The 24,224-nt window shown below is 40.4% G+C and overlaps 1 protein-coding gene across 1 annotated transcript in view; it reads right to left on the reverse strand.

Moving 5' to 3' along the window:
- LOC120019286 (solute carrier family 35 member F1-like) overlaps positions 1-24,224 on the reverse strand; it is an 84,170-nt gene that overhangs the window by 31,357 nt on the left and 28,589 nt on the right. Inside the window, exons 2-4 of the mRNA XM_038962593.1 lie at positions 12,976-13,103; positions 8,843-9,002; positions 538-694 (exon numbers count right to left, since the gene is read on the reverse strand). Of these exons, the coding sequence (XP_038818521.1) occupies positions 538-694; positions 8,843-9,002; positions 12,976-13,103 (445 nt within the window). The remainder of the gene's footprint in view (positions 1-537; positions 695-8,842; positions 9,003-12,975; positions 13,104-24,224) is intronic.

Consider the following 24,224-nt stretch of genomic DNA (forward strand, 5'->3'; position numbering starts at 1 on the left):
CTTTGAATTTTTTTGGGGCCTTCCTCTGACAACGCCCAGTATATAGGACCTGGGTGGCAGGAAGCTCGGCCCCAGTGATGTACTGGGCTGTATGCACTACGGTCGGATGCCGAGCAGTTGCCATACCTACCAGTGATGCAACCAGTCAGGATGCTCTTGATGGTGCAGCTGTAGAACTTTTTGAGGATCTGGGGACCCATGCCAAATCTTTTCAGTCTCCTGAGGGGGAAAAGGAATTGTCGTGCCCTCTTTGCAACTTTCTTGGTGTGTATAGACTATGATAGTTTGTTGGTGATGAGGACACTAAGGAACTTGAAACTCACAACCCGCTCCACTACAGTCCCGTCGATGTGAATGGGGGCGTGTTCAGCTCTCTTTTTCCTGTATTTGCTTTAGCCTGCCTGGAGTGCCTGATTGGCTAGGTATGACATTATGGGACTATTATATTGGTTTGATTTTACCAGACAAGCTCAATGAAGCACAGTTGAAGTATTTGAAATAATTTCCAATAGGTCTGACACACACACACACACTCACAGCTGAATGCCGCTGAAGAAGGAGCCAAACAGTCCCATCATGCCCAGGAACTCCACCCTACTCAGGTTCTTAACGATGAACTCCTCACACACATTAGAGATGCCGTACAGCGTGGCCCCTCCCAGCACCAGCAGGTCCCCCAGGAGCTTATGGTCCCCTAGAGAGAGAGAGAGAGAGAGAGAGAGAGAGAGAGAGAGAGAGAGAGAGAGAGAGAGAGAGAGAGAGAGAGAGAGACTGTCAAACTGTATGAAAGAGCCATTAGTTATTCATGACAAATAGGTTATCCTATGAAACCCTCACCAGTAATATCTGACTAAGTGTCTATCCTATGAGAAAAAAAATTATGACAATGAGGCAGTGAAAGACATTGGGTGTTTAAAAGGTACAGAAAGCAACTGTGCTTGAGTTCATACATTGAGTAAATGTAGGATTTTAACAGAAGAAGGAGTTTCATTGATTAATTAATCTTCTTACCGTTCACTTTACTGTGTTTAAAATATCTATTTTCACTATTTTAAGCAACATTACTGTGTAGCTGGTAAAACAAATAGGCATTATTGATTGGAAGCTGACACCAAACAATTGCATTGTTCCTTTATCCCTACATGCTTAGTGCATACTGTATGCTGCAATGGGTTTCAGTAAGGTATGGATAAACTGTACCCAATCAAACAAAGATCTTACAGATGCTTAGCACATGCTAGAAGATTTTTAAATAATCCCACTATAACGTAACGATTCTGTCAATCACGAGACAGAAATGAAACTACAGCCGTGTGTTTTCAATGAAACTCTAAACTCTTCGGATCCAGAACACGTAATATGATTTGGATCGTAACATGTATTATTCATATCGAACCAAAATGCAATCTATCTATCTGAATCTTGATGAGCTGGGGAAATCAAGGAGTACTTAATGCAATAGTGAGAGGGGGAGGCTCTCCATGGGTGTGAAAGGCAAACCACACCAGGGACTAACACTGGGGATCTGACTCAGTTATTGCTGAAGGTACTGTGAGGTTTGAACACAATGAGACAGCGATGGTGAACTGCACAGTGAGAACACTGTCTGTGTGTTGGAGGAGATGAGGGTGTTTGTGTGAAGGACACAGCAGACTCCACAATAGCAATCAAAGTATGTTTAAAGCTCTTTGCTACATATACATACATTTTACATATACATTTTACATACAGTTGGAGTCGGAAGTTTACATACACTTAGGTTGGAGTCATTAAAACTCATTTTTCAACCACTCCACAAATTTCATGACACAAGTAATTTTTCCAACAACTGTTTACAGACAGATTATTTCACTTATAATTCACTGTATCACAATTCCAGTGGGTCAGAAGTTTACATACACTAAGTTGACTGTGCCTTTAAACAGCTTGGAAAATTCCATAAAATGACGTCATGGCTTTAGAAGCTTCTGATTGACATCATTTGCGTCAATTGGAGGTGTACCTGTGGATGTATTTCAAGGCCACGCTCATCTGTACAAACAATAGTACGTAAGTATAAACAACATGGGACCACGCAGCCGTCTCCGCTCAGGAAGGAGATGCGTTGTACCATGCTACCAAATACTAATTGAGTGTATGTAAACTTCTGACCGACTGGGAATGTGATGAAAGAAATAAAAACTGAAATTAATAATTCTCTCTACTATTATTCTGACATTTCACATTCTTAAAATAAAGTGGTGATCCTAACTGACCTAAGACAGGGAATTTTTTACTAGGATTAAATGTCAGGAATTGTGAAAAACTGAGATTAAATGTATTTGGCAAAGGTGTATGTAAACTTACGACTTCAACTGTACACATTTTGGATACATACTTTTACTGTTATATAAAGCAGTCACATAACAATAATACTTTACAAAACATAAACTCTTTAATCCCAACCCTCAGCCACTCTCAGCCCATCCCACCTATCACCATAGACCGCCCTTGTTTGGTTTCCATGTGTCATATATTTTTCAATTGTGCTGTGATGTTTTACATAATTTTTTTACCTTTCTAATCATACATTATCCACAGATTGTGAGCTAAAGATGAAAACCTTTCCTACAAGTATTATTATATTATTGACTGACTATGGCTTTCCAAATCGCCCAACACAGCTATTCGTAAGGTTCATTTTAAGTGCATGTTGTGATTTTTGAACCATTCCTGAACCTGTGACCAGAAACAAGCTACATAGAGGCAATACCAGAATAAATTATCTATTGATTCTGTCTATTCCCAACAAAATCTACAGAGCTGAGATTGTTGTATGCCCCATATATATAGCATTCTGTTGGTGGCAAGAATTGTATATAATAATTTAAATGGAAAAACTCTAAGTGTTGAATCAAGTGTAGTTTTTTGTACCAGTTCATAAACCATGTGCCATGGAATTCGTACATCAGATCTCCTCCCATTTATTTTGCAACTTGTATGGCGAAGCTGTCAACATTTTTGTCCTCAGATGAAACGGGTCTATTTTTCTATTTATGCCAGTTCCTTACAGCCAATTTGTATCTTTAATATATGGCAGGCAAACAAGTTCCCAACCTTCTCCCTTTCCTCCTCCATTTTTGTGGTAGTGCTGCAATCAGTTGGTTGTAAATTTGGATTGAGCAGAACCTCCCGTATATTTTCCATAACTGCATATGTGACATAACTCCTCCGTTTCTATTCATAATTTCATTCATAAATCTAAAACATTTTTTTTTTTAAATGTTCCATAAAGAAATATTTTCTGGGGGACAAAACAGAAATTGTAACCAGCTATATACGGCTTGTTTATTAAGAAAGGGCAATTTAAAAAAAAAAAACATTTTCAATTCGTCGGAAATTAGAAGTTGTAATCTGTATAAAGGCAATTTTTGAACAAAGGATGAGCTTTTCTTAATAATCTACTGGAGAACCAATTTGAATTTAAGTATAACTTATGTATGAGTGTGTCACAGTTTCTGTTTCTTTTGGAGTGCGTTTCCTTAGGTTACTGCTGGAGGGCACCCTTACCTTGCTTCTAGTTCCCAGGTTACCCTGATTGTTTCTTATTGGTTTCACCTGTGTTTGATTGCCCTCTCTGTTCACCTGGTTGCCTGGCTATTTAGGTTCCTCTGTTGGTCTGGAACCTTGCTTAGGTCTTATGTTTTGTTTAGTGCACTCTTGTGCTGTTGCCTTGTTTCTGTGAAGACTTTAAGTAAAGTTCTGGATTTAAACTTACCCACTGTTTGCTGTGTTTCTCTGCGACTGGGTTCGAGTTCATTCAAGCATCATTGTAACAAAGTGAAGTTTTTAGTGAGATGTTTTAATATTTGATAATTTTTGCCGCCCAAACTCATATTCATTATATAAATAGGCACGTTTAATTTTGTCTGGCTTAGCATTCCAAATAAAATGTTTGTTTTTTTTGCTCATATGATTAAAAAAATGTGTCATCTGGAGTAGGCAGTGCCATTAGTAAGTAAATAAACTGTGAAAGGAGCAAAGAGTTAATCAATGTGATTCTTTCATAAATAGTTGAGACTGGTGTTTTGCGGGTACTATTTAATGAAGCTGCCAGTTGAGGACTTGTGAGGCGTCTGTTTCTCAAACTAGACACTCTAATGTACTTGTCCTCTTGCTCAGTTGTGCACCGGGGCCTCCCACTCCTCTTTCTATTCTGGTTAGAGCCAGTTTGCGCTGTACTGTGAAGGGAGTAGTACACAGCGTTGTATGAGATCTTCAGTTTCTTGGCAATTTCTCGCATGGAATAGCCTTCATTTCTCAGAACAAGAATAGACTGACAAGTCTCAGAAGAAAGTCTTTGTTTCTGGACATTTTGAGCCTGTAATCGAACCCACAACTGCTGATGCTCCAGATACTCAACTAGTCTTAAGAAGGCCAGTTTTATCGCTTCTTTAATCAAAACAACCATTTTCAGCTGTGCTAACATAACTGCAAAAGGGTTTTCTAATGATCAATTAGCCTCTTAAAATGATACATTTGGATTAGCTAACACAATGTGCCATTGGAACACAGGAGTCATGGTTGCTGATAACGGGCCTCTGTACACCTATGTAGATATTCCATTAAATATCAGCCTTTTCCAGCTACAATAGTCATTTACAAAATTATGTCAAATCAAAGTTTATTTGTCACGTGCGCCGAATACAACAGGTGTAGACCTCACAGTAAAATGCTTACTTACAGGCTCTAACCAATAGTGCAAAAAAAGTATTAGGTGAACTGTACAGTCTACACTGTATTTCTGATCAATTTGATGTTATTTTAATGGACAAAAATGTAGCTTTTCTTTCAAAAACAAGGACATTTCTAAATGATCCCAAACGGTAGTGTACCTGCGCTGTTACTTCCTTTATTAGTGTGATCTCTTTTTACCTACTGTAAACTGCTTTTGTTTTAATGATGAGTATTGAATGGCCTCTAAAAGTACATTTAAAAGTGCCCCATACAATAAGGGGATCTGCTGTACCTATGTTGTGCAAAAAAGTCAATTACGAATTATTTTGTTTTAGTTAAGAACAAATTGTCATCCAATAAGCTTTGATTCAATTTCCAATATCCCTGTCCACGTGGAAATTCTGTAAGCGTTATATGGAGGCCAATTAGATGGTGGTCCGATCGCATTCGGTCTCTTATTAATACTTTTTAAAACTTTTGATGCCAGCAAGAACGAGACTAGGAAGTAATCAAGACGGCTAGCTCCTCCATGTATATCTTACTCGATCAGGGTCGTTCAAATCAAATCACATTTTATTGGTCACATACACATGGTTAGAAGATGTTATTGTGAGTGTAGTGAAATGCTTATGCTTCTAGATCCGACAGTGCAGCAGTATCTAACAGGTAATATCTAACAATTCCACAACAAAACCTAATATCTAACAAATTCCACGACAAAACCTAATACACACAATCTAGTAAAGGAATGGGATGAGAATATATAATTATAAAATATCTCGATGAGCACTGACAGAGTGGCTAAGATGCAATAGATAGTGAAGGATACAGTATACATTATATACATACGAGATGAGTAATGCGAGATATGTAAACATTCTTAAAGTGGCATTATTAAAGTGACTACTGTTCCATTTATTAAAGTGGCCAATGATATCAAGTCTGTAGGTAGGCAGCCGCCTCTCTGTCTCTGTGCTAGTGGTGGCTGTTTAACAATCTGATGGCCTTGAAATAGAAGCTGTTTTTCAATCTCTCTGTCCCAGCTTGATGCACCTGTACTGACCTCACCTTCTGGATGGAAGCGGGGTGAACAGGTCATGGCTCGGGTGGTTATTGTCCTTGATGATCTTTTTTGCCTTCCTGTGACATCGGGTGCTGTAGGTGTCCTGGAGGGCAGGTAGTTTGCCCCCGGTGATGCATTGTGCAGACCGCACCACCCTCTGGAGAGTCTTGCGGTTGTGGGCGGTGCAGTTGCCGTACCAGGCGGTGATATAGCTCGACAGGATGATCTCAATTGTGCACCTGTAAAAGTTAGTGAGGGTTTTTGGTGACAAGCCACATTTTTTCAGCCTCCTGAGGTTGAAGAGGTGCTGTTGTGCCTTCTTCACCACACTGTCTGTGTGCGTGGATCATTTCAGTTTGTCGGTGATATGAACACAGAGGAACTTCAAACTTTCCACCTTCTCCACTGCTGTCCCTTCGATGTGGATAGGGGGCTGCTCCCTTTGGTGTTTCCTGAACTCCACGATCATCTCCTTTGTTTTGTTGACGTTGAGTGAGAGGTTGTTTTCCTGACACCACACTCCGAGGGCCCTCACCTCCTCCCTGTAGGCTGTCTCGTCGTTGTGGGTAATCAAGCCTACCACTGTTGTGTCGTCCATATATCCACTAGTTCTAATGTATTCATGATCTTCGTGATCTCCTTCAGTGCTTGAGGGTGATAGTTTGTAGAGGGATTTTCTTTACGATCCATTGAGGAACTTAAAACCGTATTATAATTTCCCACCATAATAATATATTATTTTGTTGCTTGCGAGCTCAATAGATTATTATATATATATTTTCGAAGAAGAGTGGATCATCATTATTTGGCCCATATAGATTAATTAGCCAGATCTGTTTTTGGTCCAATAGCATATTTAAAAGAATCCATCTTCCTTGCGGATCTGTTTGTACAGTTTGCACAATCAGATCATCATTTGTATTAATTAGTATAATCCCCCCTTTTGAGTTTCTTTGCCCATGACAAAAATATATTTCTCCCTCCCAGTCCATTTTCCACCCAACCTCATCTATATTTGTAGAATGAGTTTCCTGTAAACAATAGATATTATATTCTTTATCTTTTAGTCATGTAAAAATGTATCTTCTTTTTTTAATGATCTGCTAAGCCATTACAATTATAACTAGCTATACTTATTTCCCCACTTACCAAAGTTTCAGTTATACTTACCACAACCAATGTTTGTAAACTTACCATTAAAAAGCACCATGATGATTAAGTGTCCATATAGCTGTACCATAATAATTTGCACTGTTAAGCATACTTTAGCTGCAACTTTGTAAACCTCCAATTGTCCTAATATTCCACCCACTAAAACCTCCCCCCATATCTAGGTATGTTGTCACCATGACGATCAGACCCTCTCCCTGACTCATGACGCACCTTTGCATCCTAAAGCAAACCCTTGGCCGACAATTGGCGTTGGCCAGAAGGAAATATGGGCAGTCTCATGATAACATAAATATCTATGAGGGTGCTTAAGATAACCAACCAAATAACATGGAAAACAGTCAGAATTTTTTTTATAGTAACAATAATAGATAGTATTAATATAAATAATAACAGCACAATCTTAAACATGCATGCTCATATTTAGAAAGTCCTAGCAAGGCTATAAGCATGTCAGCCCAGCCTGCTCAGTTCCTTGGATTCAATTAAGAGAAAACAACCTGAACATATCGCAAGACCAGTACTTTTTTTAAATCTCCATTACATGCAAGACATATTACATGTAGTCCTCATTATGTCCTGTTGTATTCCAGCCAAAAAAGGAAGAAAGAAAAAGGAACATAGATTCTAACGGCCGCTAATTAGTAAAAATTTGTCTTAGGCATCACACTGCCCATAAAGGAATACCCAAGTTTCATTTACAATTGACTCTGACACAGCCAAGGCACGATAGCCAAGAATACATGCGGTACTGACAACCCAGAGCGAGTAAACCTGTAAAACCAACCCTCTCTCCACCCATACACATTTTGTTTTATATTCCAAGGTCGTTGCTCTATCACCTTGGCTGTTTTAAACCTAGGCCTATATCATTAGGATCAAGAATATAAAAGGTATCATAAATAACTTATATAGAAATATATACTATACCTTTCTCTCACTTAGAGAAGTGCTTCCATAAGCCAGTTTTTGTATTAGTTCTACCGTTAACTTTAATCACTTTATCCCAGTGTTAACGAGCCCACACACACTAGAGACAACAACCCTGTTGACAATACCTAATCCATCCATTTGCCGGTGTGTATCGGAACAATAATCATCCTTTACATTTTTTATATTGAGATTTATTTTTTAAATGTAAAAGTGTAATAACCAATTATTTTAGGATCGTATAGGCCTATTCCAATAGAGAAGCTAGGCAGGTTTTTAATTATATAATCCTTTATCCTAGCCCTATAATAAATAATTTCATATTTATTACGTTTTATCTTTGTCACGCCCTGACCTTAGAGATCCTTTTTATGTCTCTATTTTGATTTGGTCAGGGCGTGAGTTGGAGTGGGCTTTCTATGTTTTGTGTTCTATGTTTTGTATTTCTTTGTTGTTTGGCCGGGTGTGGTTCTCAATCAGAGGCAGCTGTCTATCGTTGTCTCTGATTGAGAACCATACTTAGGTAGCTCTTGCCCACATGGGTTTTGTGGGTAGTTATTTTCTGTTTTGTGTGTCTGCACCAGACAGAACTGTTTCGTTTGTTCCGCTTTGTTATTTTTTGTTCTAGTGTTCAGCTTTATTAAAAATCATGAACACATACAACGCTGCACCTTGGTCCTCTTCTTCAAACAGCCGTTACAATCTTAATAAAAGCTATTCGTTCCGATTCACAGCTTTTAAGTCATAATATACCCGACCTCTACAATTAGGTTATATCATATCAAACTAAAAAAACAACCTTGATATTTCAAATGTACAATCTTCAAATTAAATAAATAAACAATCATAAAGAAAAAAGGGCTGCGCTTACCCATCCTCGCCTTCCCCTAAATCAAAACCTGATATTACGCCCATATAGTTCAAAGTTGTGTGTGTTTGTGTGTGTGAGCATGTGTGTGTTACCTAGGCCCTGTTGTCTTCCCACCAGGACGTCTGTCCCCACCATTAAGCCGATGCCCAGCAGACACACCCCGACGCCCACAAAGTGCACGGCCTTGTACCTCACCAGCAGGAAGAACCAGGACAGCAGCAGCACCACGGGGATGGTGAAACAGTCTAAGAGCTAACAGACAGAGCGGAGAGATACAGGGTTAGAATGGACACACTGAACTCTAGTTCATAGACACACACAGAGAAAATGGTTTCAATGGAGTTCCAAGATACTGTACACCACATAGACAAAATACACACCTAAACACCAGATATGGTATCACAGCAGAGCTAAAACCACCCACCACAAAGTCCAGGGGTGACACATAGGACAGCGGGGACACACAGTACTATAGAGGACAAGGTCAGAGGACAGTCCAACACTAATGGTGATGAGAGAAAATAAGGATGGCGAATTAGGGGTGATGGAGGATGGCGTGTCAGGGAGGAGAAGGGGTCATGCAGGAGGGAGGAGAGGAAGGTTTATGATCGCCTAGGGGACCATCAGGCCTCCATTCTGGGAAGCCTCTCTGGCACTTAGTGGTAGCACTATGGGCTCACCCTCTGGGAAAGGTAGTGCACAGGAGAACGAGGGGTTAACCGCAGGACAGCAAAATGGCCCCCCCATTACTGCTCATCACAGGTTGAGTACACAGAGGAGAAGAGGTGGTGCGGTGGCTCTCCTGGCAGCTCACAACATCGATGTGTGCAATGAATGTTCTGACACCTAAGACAACCCTGGCATAATAACGTGTGGTTTATCGATGTGTAAACGACAGCCCAGTATGTCTCACTCTCTCATCAGGCCAGTGTGTTTCTGCCTAATGGAAGGCTTTTTCACTGCTTGGTTATATAAACCTGTCTGTTACTGTAGTGAAGCGTGCCCTTGAGCGAGAGAGAGTGGAGAGAGAAAGTGGATGGAGGAAATGAGAGGGACAATCACAGAGAGCAGGCGAGAGAAAAAGAATGACAGAAGGATGACAGAAGGATGAGGATGACAGAAGGATGACAGAAGGATGAGAGGAAAAGGAGCAAGAGAGAGAGAGAGAGAGAGAGAGAGCAAGAGAGAGAGAAAAAGGGAAGTGGAGCGAGATAAATAAACAGTGTAGGGATAACGATAAACATGAGAGAACCCTGAAAGTGAGTGAGTGATTGAGGTTGAGTTCTGTGTTTACTCTCACCTGTTCTCTCAGGGCTATCTGGGGAACAGCTCTGGCATTAACCCGACAACTTTTACAGTGAATTACTAGCAAAATAATAGACCTGACATTGTCAATGACATTCTCTGCTCCTTTTTACAAATACCAGCAAACTAATGAAACCAATACAATTATCACAGGTCCTATGAGACTTAGCCAAGTGAGGAGAAAGAATGATGTGATTTAGTCAGTCCTAAGACTTTCCGCTTAACTCTGCCGAAATAAATCTTCAACTAATTCCTCTGTTTTACAGTGATTTGTCACCAGGACCACGGCTGGCTACCTGCATATCTTGAAGTGGAGGACTGAGTAGCATTCAGATGTAGGATCTTAATTTGATCACTCTTTTGCCTAGCAGGAAATGCAAACTGGTAGTGTATTTGAGGTTTAAAAAGGCTTCTAAAGTTGTTGATTTCCCTAATGAGGAATGTATCAACCCCTACAAAAAATTGTCCACATAATAATTCACATTTCCTGTTGCTGCAGGATTATTTTCCTGCTGCAGCAAACTGGCTCAAATAAAGATCCTACATCTGTGGCTGCCTGTTCTAACGAGTTGATGAAGAGGAGCTTTCCCCAGATGTGTCCACTGATCTCCTCATACTGGAGCCTAGCCAGACACCATGACCATTCATAACAACTAATAATTTCCCCTTAATGGGAAAGTATTTTATAGCACCGTCTTATGCCCAGTTCTCTTCATGCCTGCATATTAATATTGATGAGGCATTGTCTAACCTTGTTATAGTTTACATAACACTGTTGAGAATTGTTATGGCTATTTCTCTCCTCCACCCTCCCAAAGGAATCAGTTAGTGAAAGCCAATCAAACTAAATAGCAAATGACCCTGCACAGAGTAACAAGAGGAGAGTATAACTTGGCCTTATAGTGAGAGAGTCCATTGATAAAGTCTCCAACTAACAACCACACTTACTTCATTTGACTTCACTTGACCTGAGCTGTTCTCTAAATATCAAACAAACTTGCACAGCAGACCTCGAAAAACAAAAATACTGAGGAGTCCCAGATTGAGTTCTAGCTGTTTACGGAGTCAATATTTACAGTGATTCCATGAGCACCCCTTCCTCTGAATGTTTAATCACCTTCGCCATATGCTCAGGCTGGGTTTACTTTGGAGAGAGAGAGCTGCTGCTGTGCAATGCTACTCTCAAATATCCCTGTCTCTACACTGTGGAAGAGAGTCACCCTATCACTCTCGTCACCGCCCGACCTAATCATTCAGTGACAGTCAGATCCATCGCTGTGTAAACAGTAGCTGCAGGCCATTTGTGTGCTTGTCACATCAGTGCGTTGTGCTGACTTTGGGTCAGCAGGGCATGGAGGTACTGATCAACTCGTCACTGCGTCATCCCGCCTGTCTGTCTGTCTGTCTGTCACAGGGCCAGACCACAGGGAAATGAGGTCTGTCTGTCTGTCTGTCTGTCTCTGTCTGTCTGTCTGTCTGTCTGTCTGTCTGTCTGTCTGTCTGTCTGTCTGTCTGTCTGTCTGTCTGTCTGTCTGTCTGTCTGTCTGTCTGTCTGTCTGTCTGTCACAGGGCCAGACGACAGGGGAATGAGGTCTTTCTGTCTGTCAGTCACAGGGCCAGACCCAAGGGGAATGAGGGGATTCTGGTATCTTTTACACTTCCCCTACTTTACTTCAACAGAACAGTCAGCCCTCCACACCACTGGCCCTGACACTCCCACTCCCGCTCCTCCAGCCCAGAGCAGGACTCAGGCCCAGGCCACGGATTATCTCTCTCTGTCGTGAGACAGCGGTGCCGTGCCGGTCATCGATTCCACTTCCCGAAATAACGGCGAGGCGGAGCGGTCTCGAGTGGCGGTCGGGGGACAATGTGAGCTGAGCGGTATCTGACGGATATAGACCCTGACACTCCATCTGTTTTCTGTCTGGCTGAGTAGAGGCAGAGGCAGAGACCCACAAGCTGACAGAAGACACATTTACAGATGTTATTCTGCCAACTTGTTTCCACATGGTTCCCTCCCACTACTTGCAAATGGAAAATGACACATCTCCACTATGATCTGAAGAGGGAATTGATCTATTTCTTCCGATTGTTGCTGATACCTCACATTTTCAGTCTACCATAGACTTGACGAATGAAAATGACACTAGACTACAGTGAAACTACTCAACTGATATGGTTTCAGTACAGCATGTACACCACAAGAGCTATCAATACCCATTATCACAACTTTGCAGTTGGCACGGATCTCATTTCTCCTCTCTCATTCTCTCTGAGTGTGAGAGGCCTGTATGCTGGAGGAACTAGAAGAGTCCTGGTTAGCCTGTGGAGTGTTAATGGTATCGTCTGTTCCCGTTCAGCCCTAACTGACTACACTGAGAGCAGAGAGTTTAGAGGCCTGATTCATTACTAGAGAGGGGATACCGACACACTCCTCACTATCTGTTTCCCCAAATCTCTGCAGCCACCGGGCCACTGGAATTGATCCTGAGTCCTACCTGGGCTCTGGAGGAGTGGAGGAAAATGTCAGATTCAGGTGAGATTAGAGGAAAGAAATCTATTGTGCTCTCACCGAGACTCTCCTATAATCATTTAAACCTCCCTCCTTCCATCCCTCCAGCCCTGCGCCAAGGAACTGAGGCCTCTCGGATGGATCTGAGTAAGGCTCCTCTGGCACTAACTGCAATTTAATGAAGATGAACTGACACACGGGGTGAGAGTCAGCCAGTGTACCTTTAATTAGTCATCTTATTATGTAGACTCAACAAAGGTCACTGCCGTATTACTGTCTTATGTCTGTCCAGCGGCCAGTCAAGGGAACATCTAGGGACAGGCTTGTACCTACACATGCACCCACGCACCCCTGCGCACATACACGCACACCTATGGGTTCACATGTGATAGATGAAAACAGACTCACCTGTACGCTGGTTAGTGTGGTGTATTGGTAGGCTTTGATAACCAGGTAGTTAGCCTCGATGTCTATCAATCCCAAAATCATGTACTTCCACCATCGCCTCTTCAGTATTGCCAGTAAATTCTCCTCACCTGTGAAGAGGATAAGAGAGACATGTTCTAAAAACGTCTGTTCCCACAGGGAATATAACTGTGCTCATGAGATATTGTGGGTGGATATAATTGACATTGTCTAGGGATAAGTGCGTAAGCTCCTTATAAGCCTTAACATGCTGAAACTACTGTATATAAGATTTCCCTTTCAGCTTCAGTGTGTGGCTAACATTTCAAATTAATTAGAAGACGGATACAAAGACGGAAACAATTACCATGACAAAACAAACAGATAAACAAAACCACACATGAGAGAAGTCAGCCTTTCCCCGAGGATCATGGGAGGAAAAAGCATTCCTGCAATCTCAAGAGATCAATGCAGTCACCGGCTAGCTAGTTATTTATTTTCAATTCATCTCAGTTACTATACAGCTAGCAAAGTGCAGTAATCTCTTAACACAACAAGCCCAACATGAGAGTGTTCTAAAATGGCCGCCTTTCTTTATGACCATAATTGGCGAAAGAAAGCTCTCTGGGATCAGAGTGTGGGTAGAGAGAGAAATAGAGTAAGGCAGGAGTGGAGGAATAATTGGAGACAACAAAGAAGTGCGTGCAGACTTTCAGCCCAACAATATTTCCAGGGGAGCGAGTGGGAGGCGTTCAAAAGCAAATTATTTTCAGCCTCAAAAACATCAAACTGTCAGACACAGGTTGGTGGGGTTAATACTATGGCAGCTATAGTGTTGTACACTGACACCTGTACTGGTACTTTATTGAAATCTAAGCTAACTCTGTTACAGATGCACTGAAGGAAATTGTTTAATTACCCTGCATTTACATATTGACAGTCTTTCTATGCACACAAAAATATGCCACCAGTTGTATAGCTGCATAGAGTGAACTCAAGTGTAGAACGAACAGAAACCTTTGTAGGGAAATCGTTCAAAATGACTTCCATTCCTTGACTGGAGGGAGTTGAGTATTAAGTATTTTATTAGGATGCCCATTAGCTGTTGCTGAAGCAGCAGCTACTCTTCCTAGGGTCCACAGGAGTGCAGTGCATTGATGGGGAACCGTTTTCTTTCCCAAACTCTGATGGTTCTGTGCTCTACTAGCTAACAACCATATTCACTGATTTCCACTGGGACGTGTTCTAGCTTTTAAAAAGACAGGGTATGGGTCACACAGCACAGCAAACATTACCGAGCCTGCCAGCCAGCCAGCCACTGTTCACAGAGAAAGGTAAATATTTCCTAAAGATAGAGGTGTATTTACTGAGCTTTATGTCCATGTCTAAGCGTCCATCTCCAAGAGCAGGTTATCTCTTCATTTAAACAGGGATGTCATTGTATGCTCTGTCTATATCAATCTCCTTATACCTAGACAGTATGAAGTCAGTGAGGAATAGTCTGATCTGTTACCATTCCTCTCTACGACAAATCTATAAATATAGACACTCTACATATATTCTATAGCATTACTGCTACTGTACCTCGCCTATCTACAGTAAGGATCCACGTTCACATGTTGAGCTCAGAATCACTCAAGCAGCAGCGTCATGAGTTGTCATGAGCTTGTCCTCCCCGCAGCCGGCCGAAAACATAATCAACAGGAGGAGAAATACATTAAAAAAGCAATCAAACACCTCTACAGGTATCCAAGAAAAAGAAGGAGAAGTTCCTGAATCTATAGTTAGAGAGTTCCTCCTTACAGCGCTTCAGATTCCACGCGAAGTTATCGACAAAATCCAACTTGAACGCGTTCACCGCTTCGGACAGAGAGGGCAGAGGTACGAACGCCCAATCGTTGCCAAATTTGCTTCATTTAAAGATAAAATAATGGTTAAAAGCCTGGGTAAAAGACTTGCTGGGACCAAAATTGGCATGAATGATCAGTTTCCGAAGGAAATTGCAGAACGGCGCAAAGTTCTGTATCCAATTTTCAAAGAAAATAGATTAAAAGCGAAACGAGTAGCTCTCGTCGTTGATAAACTATATATTGATAACCAGTTGTTCAGAGACACAAAGACTACTCCATGGTTATTTTAAAAATTACAAAGTTCTCATAGACGAGGGAAATAAACACAATTCAAGCCCGGTTACTGATTGTAACAATACAATAAAAAATATAGCTTTTCTATAAATCTTCACATATAACTAATTGAACACACAAGCACTAATTCAACATAGTGAAGATAAAAACTAAGTAAACAGAAGGCACAGTATGTGTGGATGGTATGGTTTGTGTTTATTTTTTATTTTATTTGTTATGTTTGGAAAGTTGAGTGAGTGAGTAATGAAATGGTTGCATATCCCAGAGCCAATGTATTGCTGTGAGCCGGGTATGAGAGGGCTTTCAATGTTGTTCAGATGATGGATATACTTTTATAATGAATTATACGTCTTATTTATTTATTGTCATATCATGGAGAACTACATTTTTTATTTATTTTTTTATAAATTATATCTAATTATTTATTATCCTATTTTAATGGTACGGTCCATGGCACTATACCCTAGACACCCACCTGAATGACCCAGATACTAAGGAGAAGTCCCTAACTGTTTTATGTGCCCGCTGTAAGCGGTCTGTATGCAGCTAAAATGAGGTCAGAGACCAAGAGCAGCACTGCCCCCTCAAGATTCTGAGCCTGCTTGGCAGGGTTGGTCCTGCAAAGCCAAAGCCCCATAAAGGGAGAGCATAATATACAAGGAAATTCTCAAAGCTGCTAATGAGAACCTTGACGACCTTGTACCTAGCCGGTGGGGATTCCGGTGGGGTGCCCCCACCCAGGCAGTGGCAGTGCTGGCAACACTAGCTGCAGTAACCCATGGGGAGGGGGTCACACTCGGACATTCAGAGAGGGGGTATATTATTGTGGCCCTGGCGGCACAAAATCAAAGTCGGACTGCATGGAGATGCGTGGGGACATGGTCATGACGGGTGGCCGTATTGTGGGTGTTTCAGGAATAAGGTGTACATTTGACCTCCATTATCTAGGATATGACAATGGTAAATAAATCTCTCAATTTTTGCTAATTTTTTGTGCGGTCTTGCAGGCCTTCTCATGCAGCTGCAACTGCAAGTGCATTTGTAAATCATGACCCATCTTGAGTTGGGCTCTGGGATGGTGCAATTGTTGAGAAAGTGAGCTTATGGTTGTGTGGGGGTAAGGGCTGAGTGTGTGTGGGTGTATGTGTGTATCCCACAACTGTTGCGAAGGAAGAAGTAAAAGATGTTAGGGACAATAGAGGATGATCCACAGATATATATAATACAAATCGAGGTGAGGGCAATGGAAATGCATATGGCAATTGATCTTCTTCAATTCGGTAAATGGCACTGTATGCTCTTTTCAAAGAATGGATCCCAGTCGGTTCAGGGCTATGGGATACAGGGGGTCGAGGGTGGTCTGCCGGGCATTGGGATGACAAGCCATCTCGAGATGAGGCCTTTTAGCGGGTGGAATAGTAGGGACCAATTGGAGGTTTACTTAGTAGAAATGCAAATATCATGGTACAACTATATAGACACTCAATCATTATGTTACTTTTTAATAGATGGATTAGATAGATAGATGGATAGATAGATGGTAGATGGATTATTTTAAATATGTTATTGGACAATAAACAAATATGGCTTGTTAACCTATACGGTCCGAATAATGATGATCCAAGCTTCTTTGAAAATATATATAAGAATTTATCAACTCTACAAGCAACACTAGACTCTATTATTATAGTGGGAGATTTTAATACGGTCTTAAATACCTCTATAGACCGGAAAGGAAATCACACTACAAACTATCACCCTCAGGCACTTAAGGAAATCATGAATGTCATGGATATATTGGAATTAGTGGATATATGGAGACTTAAATACCCTGATTTAGTGAGATATACATGGCGGAGGCTGAATCAAGCTAGTCGTCTTGACTACTTTCTTATACCATTCTCTCTGGCACCAAAAGTTAAAAAAGTGTTGATAGGGGACAGAATGCGGTCGGATCATCACATAATTGGCATATATATTTCTCTTACAGAATTTCCACGTGGGCGAGGATATTGGAAATTTAATCAAAGTCTACTAGATGATAAATTGTTTAGAACTAGGACAGAAGATTTTATAACTGACTTTTTCAGACATAACATAGGTACAGCAGATCCCCTTATTGTATGGGACACTTTTAAGTGTGCCTTTAGAGGCCATGCAATTCAGTACTCATCTATAAAACAAAGGGAATTTAGATCAAAAGAGTCCATATTAACAAAGGAAATTGAAGGACTAACAGTACAGTTAGATAGCAATAAAAACGGTACCATAGAGGCACAGAATAAGTTAGAGGAAAAACAAAAAGAAATGGAGGAACTTATTCAAGAAAGATCCAGTGTAATATATTATAAAAATAAAGCGAACTGGATGGAATATGGGGAAAAATGCACCAAATTCTTTTTCAATCTTCAATATAGAAATGCTACCAAAAAAAATGTATTAAAACTTGTTACAAATGATGGAGTCACGCATGATTCACCAAATGATATTTTGAAAGAGGAAGTAAAGTACTTTAAGAATATGTTTTCGTTTCAGGCTCCTCCATCTCCACTAACTGAAACTAATTGTATGGATTTTTTTCCTATTAATAATGTAAAATTAACATCTGTACAGAAAGACTCATGTGAAGGCCAAATTACAGAGGAGGAACTGCTTGATGCAATTGGGGCCTTTAAGGATGGGAAAACTCCAGGGCTGGATGGCATACCAGTGGAAGTATACAAAACTTTTTTTGATATACTCAAAGGACCATTATTAGCTTGTTTTAACCACTCCTATATAAATGGTAGATTATCAGACACGCAACAAGAAGGTCTGATATCGTTATTACTGAAACAGGACCCAAGTGGTATATATAAAGATCCAGTCCAATTAAAAAATTGGAGACCTCTTACACTTCAGTGTTGTGATGCAAAAATCCTAGCAAAATGCTTGGCGCATAGAATAAAAAAAGTTTTGTCAGATATTATTCATCCTAATCAGACAGGTTTTTTACATGGACGATACATTGGAGATAATATAAGGCAAGTACTGGAAACAATAGAACACTATGAAATATCGGGGACACCAGGTCTGGTTTTCATAGCTGATTTTGAAAAGGCTTTTGATAAAGTACGACTGGAGTTTATATATAAATGCCTAGAATATTTCAATTTTGGGGAATCTCTTATAAAATGGGTTAAAATTATGTATAGTAACCCTAGGTGTAAAATAGTAAATAATGGCTACATCTCAGAAAGTTTTAAACTATCTAGAGGAGTAAAACAAGGTTGTCCACTATCGGCATATCTATTTATTATTGCCATCGAAATGTTAGCTGTTAAAATTAGATCAAACATTAATATTAATGGATTAGAAATCCGTGGCTTAAAAACTAAGGTGTCATTGTACGCTGATGATTCATGTTTTCTTTTAAAACCACAACTAGAGTCTCTCCACGGCCTCATAGAGGATCTAGATACCTTTGCTATCCTCTCTGGATTAAAACCAAATTATGATAAATGTACCATATTACGTATTGGATCACTAAAAAATACACATTTTATATTGCCATGTAGTTTACCAATAAAATGGTCTGACGGAGATGTGGACATACTCGGTATAAAAATCCCAAAAGAAAGAAATGATCTCACTCCAATAAATTTTTATAGAAAGTTAGCAAAAATAGATAAGATCTTGCTACCATGGAAAGGAAAATACTTGTCTATTTGTGGAAAAATCACCCTGATTAACTCTTTAGTCATATCACAGTTTACCTATTTGCTTATGGTTTTGCCTACACCTAGTGACCTGCTTTTTAAATTATATGAACAAAAAATATTCCATTTTATTTGGAACGGCAAGCCAGATAAAATTAAAAGGGCCTATTTATATAACGAATATGAATTCGGAGGGCAGAAATTATTAAATATTAAAGCATTAGACCTCTCACTAAAGGCATCAGTCATACAAAAGTTATACTTAAATCCAAACTGGTTCTCTAGTAAATTGGTACGAATGTCTCATCCTATGTTCAAGAAGGGCCTTTTCCCCTTTATTCAGATTACACCTGCTCACTTTCGGTTGTTTGAAAAGGAAATAATCTCCAAAATATCCTTATTTTTTAAACAAGCCTTAGAAAGTTGGTTGCAATTCCAGTTTAATCCACCTGAAAGGACGGAACAAATAGTACAACAAATATTGTGGTTAAATTCAAATATAGTAATTGATAAAAAAACTGTATTTATCGAAGAAATGTTTAAAAAAGGTATAATTTTTGTGAATGATATCATAAATAGGACTGGTGGAGTTATGTCACACATGCAGCTAACACAGACATATGGAAATGTCTGCTCTACCCAAAATTACAACCAATTAATTGCAGCATTACCACAAAAATGGAAGAGGCAAGTAGAAGGGGAAAAAAGTAAGGAACTTGTATGTCGGCCCTGTATTAAAGAACATAAATGGTTAAAGAAAAGTGTGATAAATAAAAACATATACCAATTTCATTTAAGGACCAAAAAACTGACAGCTGTGCCATATAAATTGCAAAATAGTTGGGAAGAGATTTTCGATGTACCCATTCCATGGCACATGGTTTATGAATTGATACGCAAAACAACGCCGGATTCAAAACTTCGAATTTTTCAATTTAAATTACTGTACAAAATTCTTGCAACTAATAGAATGTTATATATATGGGGTATACAATCTTCCCAGCTCTGCAGATTCTGTTGTGAGGAGGCAGAGTCATTAGATCATTTATTTTGGTATTGTCCATATGTAGCTCGTTTTTGGTCACAGGTCCAGGAATGGCTGAAGAATTGCAACATTTGCCTAGAACTAACGCTACAGATAGCAATACTGGGGGATTTGAAAAGCCATAGTCAATCAATCAATAATATAATAATTATTTTAGCAAAAATGTTTATTTTTAATTTACAATCTGTAGAAGCTATGAGAATAGGAAGGTTCAAATCTTTTGTGAAGCATCACAGCACAGTTGAAAAATATATGGCAAATAAAAATCCGAAATGGATGATGTTGGAAGATAGATGGGAAGGGTTGAGTGGAACTGAAGGGTGGGACTAATAACAAGATAAACAATGTAGGGCATACGGGATCTGTGAAATGTGTATAGGTGCGGAGCTTTTGTGAAATAGCACAGTTACAAGTGGAAATAAAATTGGATGGACAACAGAAATAGAGGAAGGACTAAGAACAAACAAGAGAGAACTATTATAAAGTAGTCTGTGTCTGTAAAATAGGTATAAGATGTATAAATTGAAGGTAAAAGCAGAAGTGTTTATTAGTTTACTCCAATTGGGGGAGCGGTGGTAGGGTTGCGGGGAATAATAATAAAGGTATATTCTTTAAAAAAGTATGTATGTCTATATAGGTATGTGTATGTATATATGTATATATGTATGCATGCGTGTATGGATATATATATTTACCCAAAAAAATATGGGGGATTGGAAATGATGCAGACAATTACATTGGAAGCAACATTCTTTCCGCAATATTAAGCTGATCCACCCCAAAAAAATAAAAAAAAATAAAAAAAAATAAAAATAAAAATCAAACACCTCTTATTAGAGCCAAGTGTCTCTGAGCACGCTATTACCACAGCCTGCCTGGCACTCACACACTTTATGTGCTCGATGGGTCAGTATTCCACTGCCATTTCAGACACCGAAAAGCAATTTAAATGTACCTGAGGAAATCAGAAAACATCTCCAGACCTGGTTAGAAGTGCAGAGGAGACGTGATGAGTATGGGATCAGGATGTGTAGCAGGCAGCAGCTTTTAATAAGGCCAGAATAAGAGAACATTAACCTGTCTGGGTAGTGACAGTGAAAATGAAGCTAGCTAGCTAGCACAGGTCCCCTGGAGCTTCTCTGGGTACACACACACACTGATTGGCCATGTAAAAACAATTAAACGATGCTACTGGGATAGATCCTGCAGGGCTCTGCATTTCAATTACTCTACCAATTAAAGCACTACTAGTCCTAGAACCTGATCAAGAATAACAAGACCATTGGATGGTAATGTTTCCTTAGCAACCTCATAGTCCAAACAATTCTAAACACCGAGGTCTTTATACTGAAATCATTGCACATTTCGAAAACTGCACAATGAAATATGAAATATGTTCCTAAAATAAATGCACCTAAAAATGATCCAAAACATCACTTACTCTACAACCAAAATGTCATTTTTAGAATCCTTGACATCTCTCCTTTTCATTGCTGGTTACAGTCCCCAATTATCTCTTTTGGCCTGCTGGACCTGTACATGTTAATGCGTGTGTCATTATAGTGACATTTACTAGATGACCAGGGGCCTGGAGCGGAGCAGAGGTGTCACTACGGAGCTTGTTAAGAGAACTGATAAGGGCCAACAAACTAATCACACTAGGCTGCAGCACAGACAACCACCATTCAACATAGGGTTGTCTCCTCTGGCAAAGGATACATTCCTGTCACATACAACAGATCCCAGACCTGCTCAATACATTACATGCATATGAGCAGCATATGAAAACGATTTTGCATACAGTACAATGCTGATTTTGCATACACTTGGCCAGCTATTTCTGGAACAGAAAGCCCAGCAGCACATGGTAGAAGACAGAGCCGTGCCAGGGAACAGCAACAGCAACAGCAGTAGACAAAGGAGACAGACGCTGTGTCCATTCCAGCCCACCTCATCAAGCTCTGTGGCCAACGGGGGTGTCAAGGGACTCAGTGTGCAGGCTAATGACGGAGCCTAGGTGCTTCATCAGTGCTCCTCTACCAGACAGGCCCATCTCTCTCCCTCAGGCACTAATTGGGATGCTTCTAAATCTGCTCCAATTTGAACTCAGGACTTTTTTCTCTTCCCCCTGCGCCTCTACCAAGGGTACTTAGAGGGAACTTCTAGTACCTAGCTAAACTGTTAAAGAAAAAGGTTAATCATTGTTGAAAATCAATGTTAAACTCACGCCTTGCTTACTCGTCAACTTCAACATCAGCCAAGGTTAGAGAGGCGCCTTTCTGCTTTGTGTTATAGTGTGAGTCATCGTCACGAAGAAGGTTGCCCCGGTGAACCGGTGACTATCTCAAACAGAGGAGGGAGATTGAAACGACGGCGTGGGAGGCCCAAACACTGGATGTCCCTTTTAATCAACGCACCGCTATTCGCCGAGGTGTGCAAATACGCTCTATCATTGTTTACACACAAGGGAGGGAGAGAGCCCATCACTAAGTCACACAGATCATTGGAGACCAATCACCTGACCTTCTGTTTGAATTGTGTCTGATGTGATGCTTGTTGTCTCTAGTCTAGTCTAACAGACAGAGATCAGAAGCTCAGTGGAGGATGGAGGGGCAAGAGGCTGTGAGAGGGAGGGTGATGAAGGCTCTCTCTCATACACACACCAGGGTTGGTCTCAATGCAGAATTTTGGAATTTACTCCCATTCAACTCATGAGTTGAAATTCTAATTAAATTGGCCACACCCCACAGGATGTAGAATTTGAATTTGAGTTTGAATCAGTGCAAATCAAATAAATTCCACTCAGTCATAGAACATGAGAGTTTCATTAAATCGGAAAGGTCACACTTCCAGATACTAAAGAATATATCACTTTTCTCTGGAAACAATGTTCATATACTCTTTTAACCTTTGTGCTTAGAATAGCCAATTATATTTCCACCAAGGCCAAAGGGTTAACTTGAAGGTAAAACTAATGCATTCTGGGAAATGTGGGAACTGTATTTCCCCCCTATATTTAACAAAAGGTTTAACAAAAGGTTTATTAATGAAATATAAGAATTTTCCCTGAAATATTGTTTCAACAATATTTTCTATGCATGTATATAATGACATGTTTGATGTTTTATATATAAGATGTACGCTGAACAAAAATATAAACGCAACATGTAAAGTGTTGGTCCCATGTTTCACGAGCTGAAATAAAAGATCCATGAAATGTTCCATTCACACAAAAAGCTTATTTCTCAAATTTTTTGTGCATACATTTGTTTACATCGCTGTAAGTGAGCAATCCTGCTTTGCCAAGATAATCCATCCACCTGACAGGTGTGGCATATCAAGAAGCTGATTAAACAGCATGATCATTACACACCTTGTGCGGGGGTCAATAAAAGGCCACTCTAAAAAGTGCAGTTTTGTCACACAACACAATGCCACAGATGTCTCAAGTTTTGAGGGAGCGTGCAATTGGTATGTTGACTGCAGGAATGTCCAAAAGAGCTGTTGCCAGAGAATTTGATGTTAATTTCTCTACCATAAGCCACCTCTAACGTTGTTTTAGAGAATTTGGCAGTATGTCCAACCAGCCTCACAACCACAGACCACGTGTAACCACACCAGCCCAGAACCTCCACATCCAGCTTTTTCACCTGCGGGACCATCTGAGACCAGCCAACCGGACAGCTGATGAAACTGTGTGTCTGCACAACCAAAGAATTTCTGCACAAACTGTCAGAAATCGTCTCAGGGAAGCTCATCTGCGTGCTCGTCATCCTCACCAGGGTCTTGACCTGACTGCAGTTCGGCGTCATAACCGACTTCAGTGGGCAAATTCTCACCTTTGATGGCCACTGGCACGCTGGAGAAGTGTGCTCTTCATGGTTGAATCTTGGTTTCAACTGTACCGGGTAGATGGCAGACAGCGTGTATGGAGTTGTGTGGTTGAGTGTTATGCTGACGTCAACGTTGTGCACAGAGTGCCCCATGGTGGCGGTGGGGTTATGGTATGGGCAGACATAAGCTACGGACAACGAAGGCAATTTCATTTTAGCGATGGCAATTTGAATGCACAGAGATACCGTGACGAGATCCTGAGGCCCATTGTCGTGCCATTCATCCACCACCATCACCTCATGTTTCAGCATGATAATGCATGGACCCATGTCGCAAGGATCTGTACACAATTCCTGGAAGCTGAACATGTCCCAGTTCTTCCATGGCCTGTATACTCTCCAGACATGTCACCCATCGAGCATGTTTGGGATGCTCTATATGGACGTGTATTACAGCGTTGTCCAGTTCCAGCCAAGATCCAGCAACTTCGCACACCCATTGAAGAGGAGTGGGACAACATTCCACAGGACA

The sequence above is a fragment of the Salvelinus namaycush genome, chromosome 24, assembly GCF_016432855.1.
Source record: "Salvelinus namaycush isolate Seneca chromosome 24, SaNama_1.0, whole genome shotgun sequence".
NCBI lineage: Eukaryota > Metazoa > Chordata > Actinopteri > Salmoniformes > Salmonidae > Salvelinus > Salvelinus namaycush.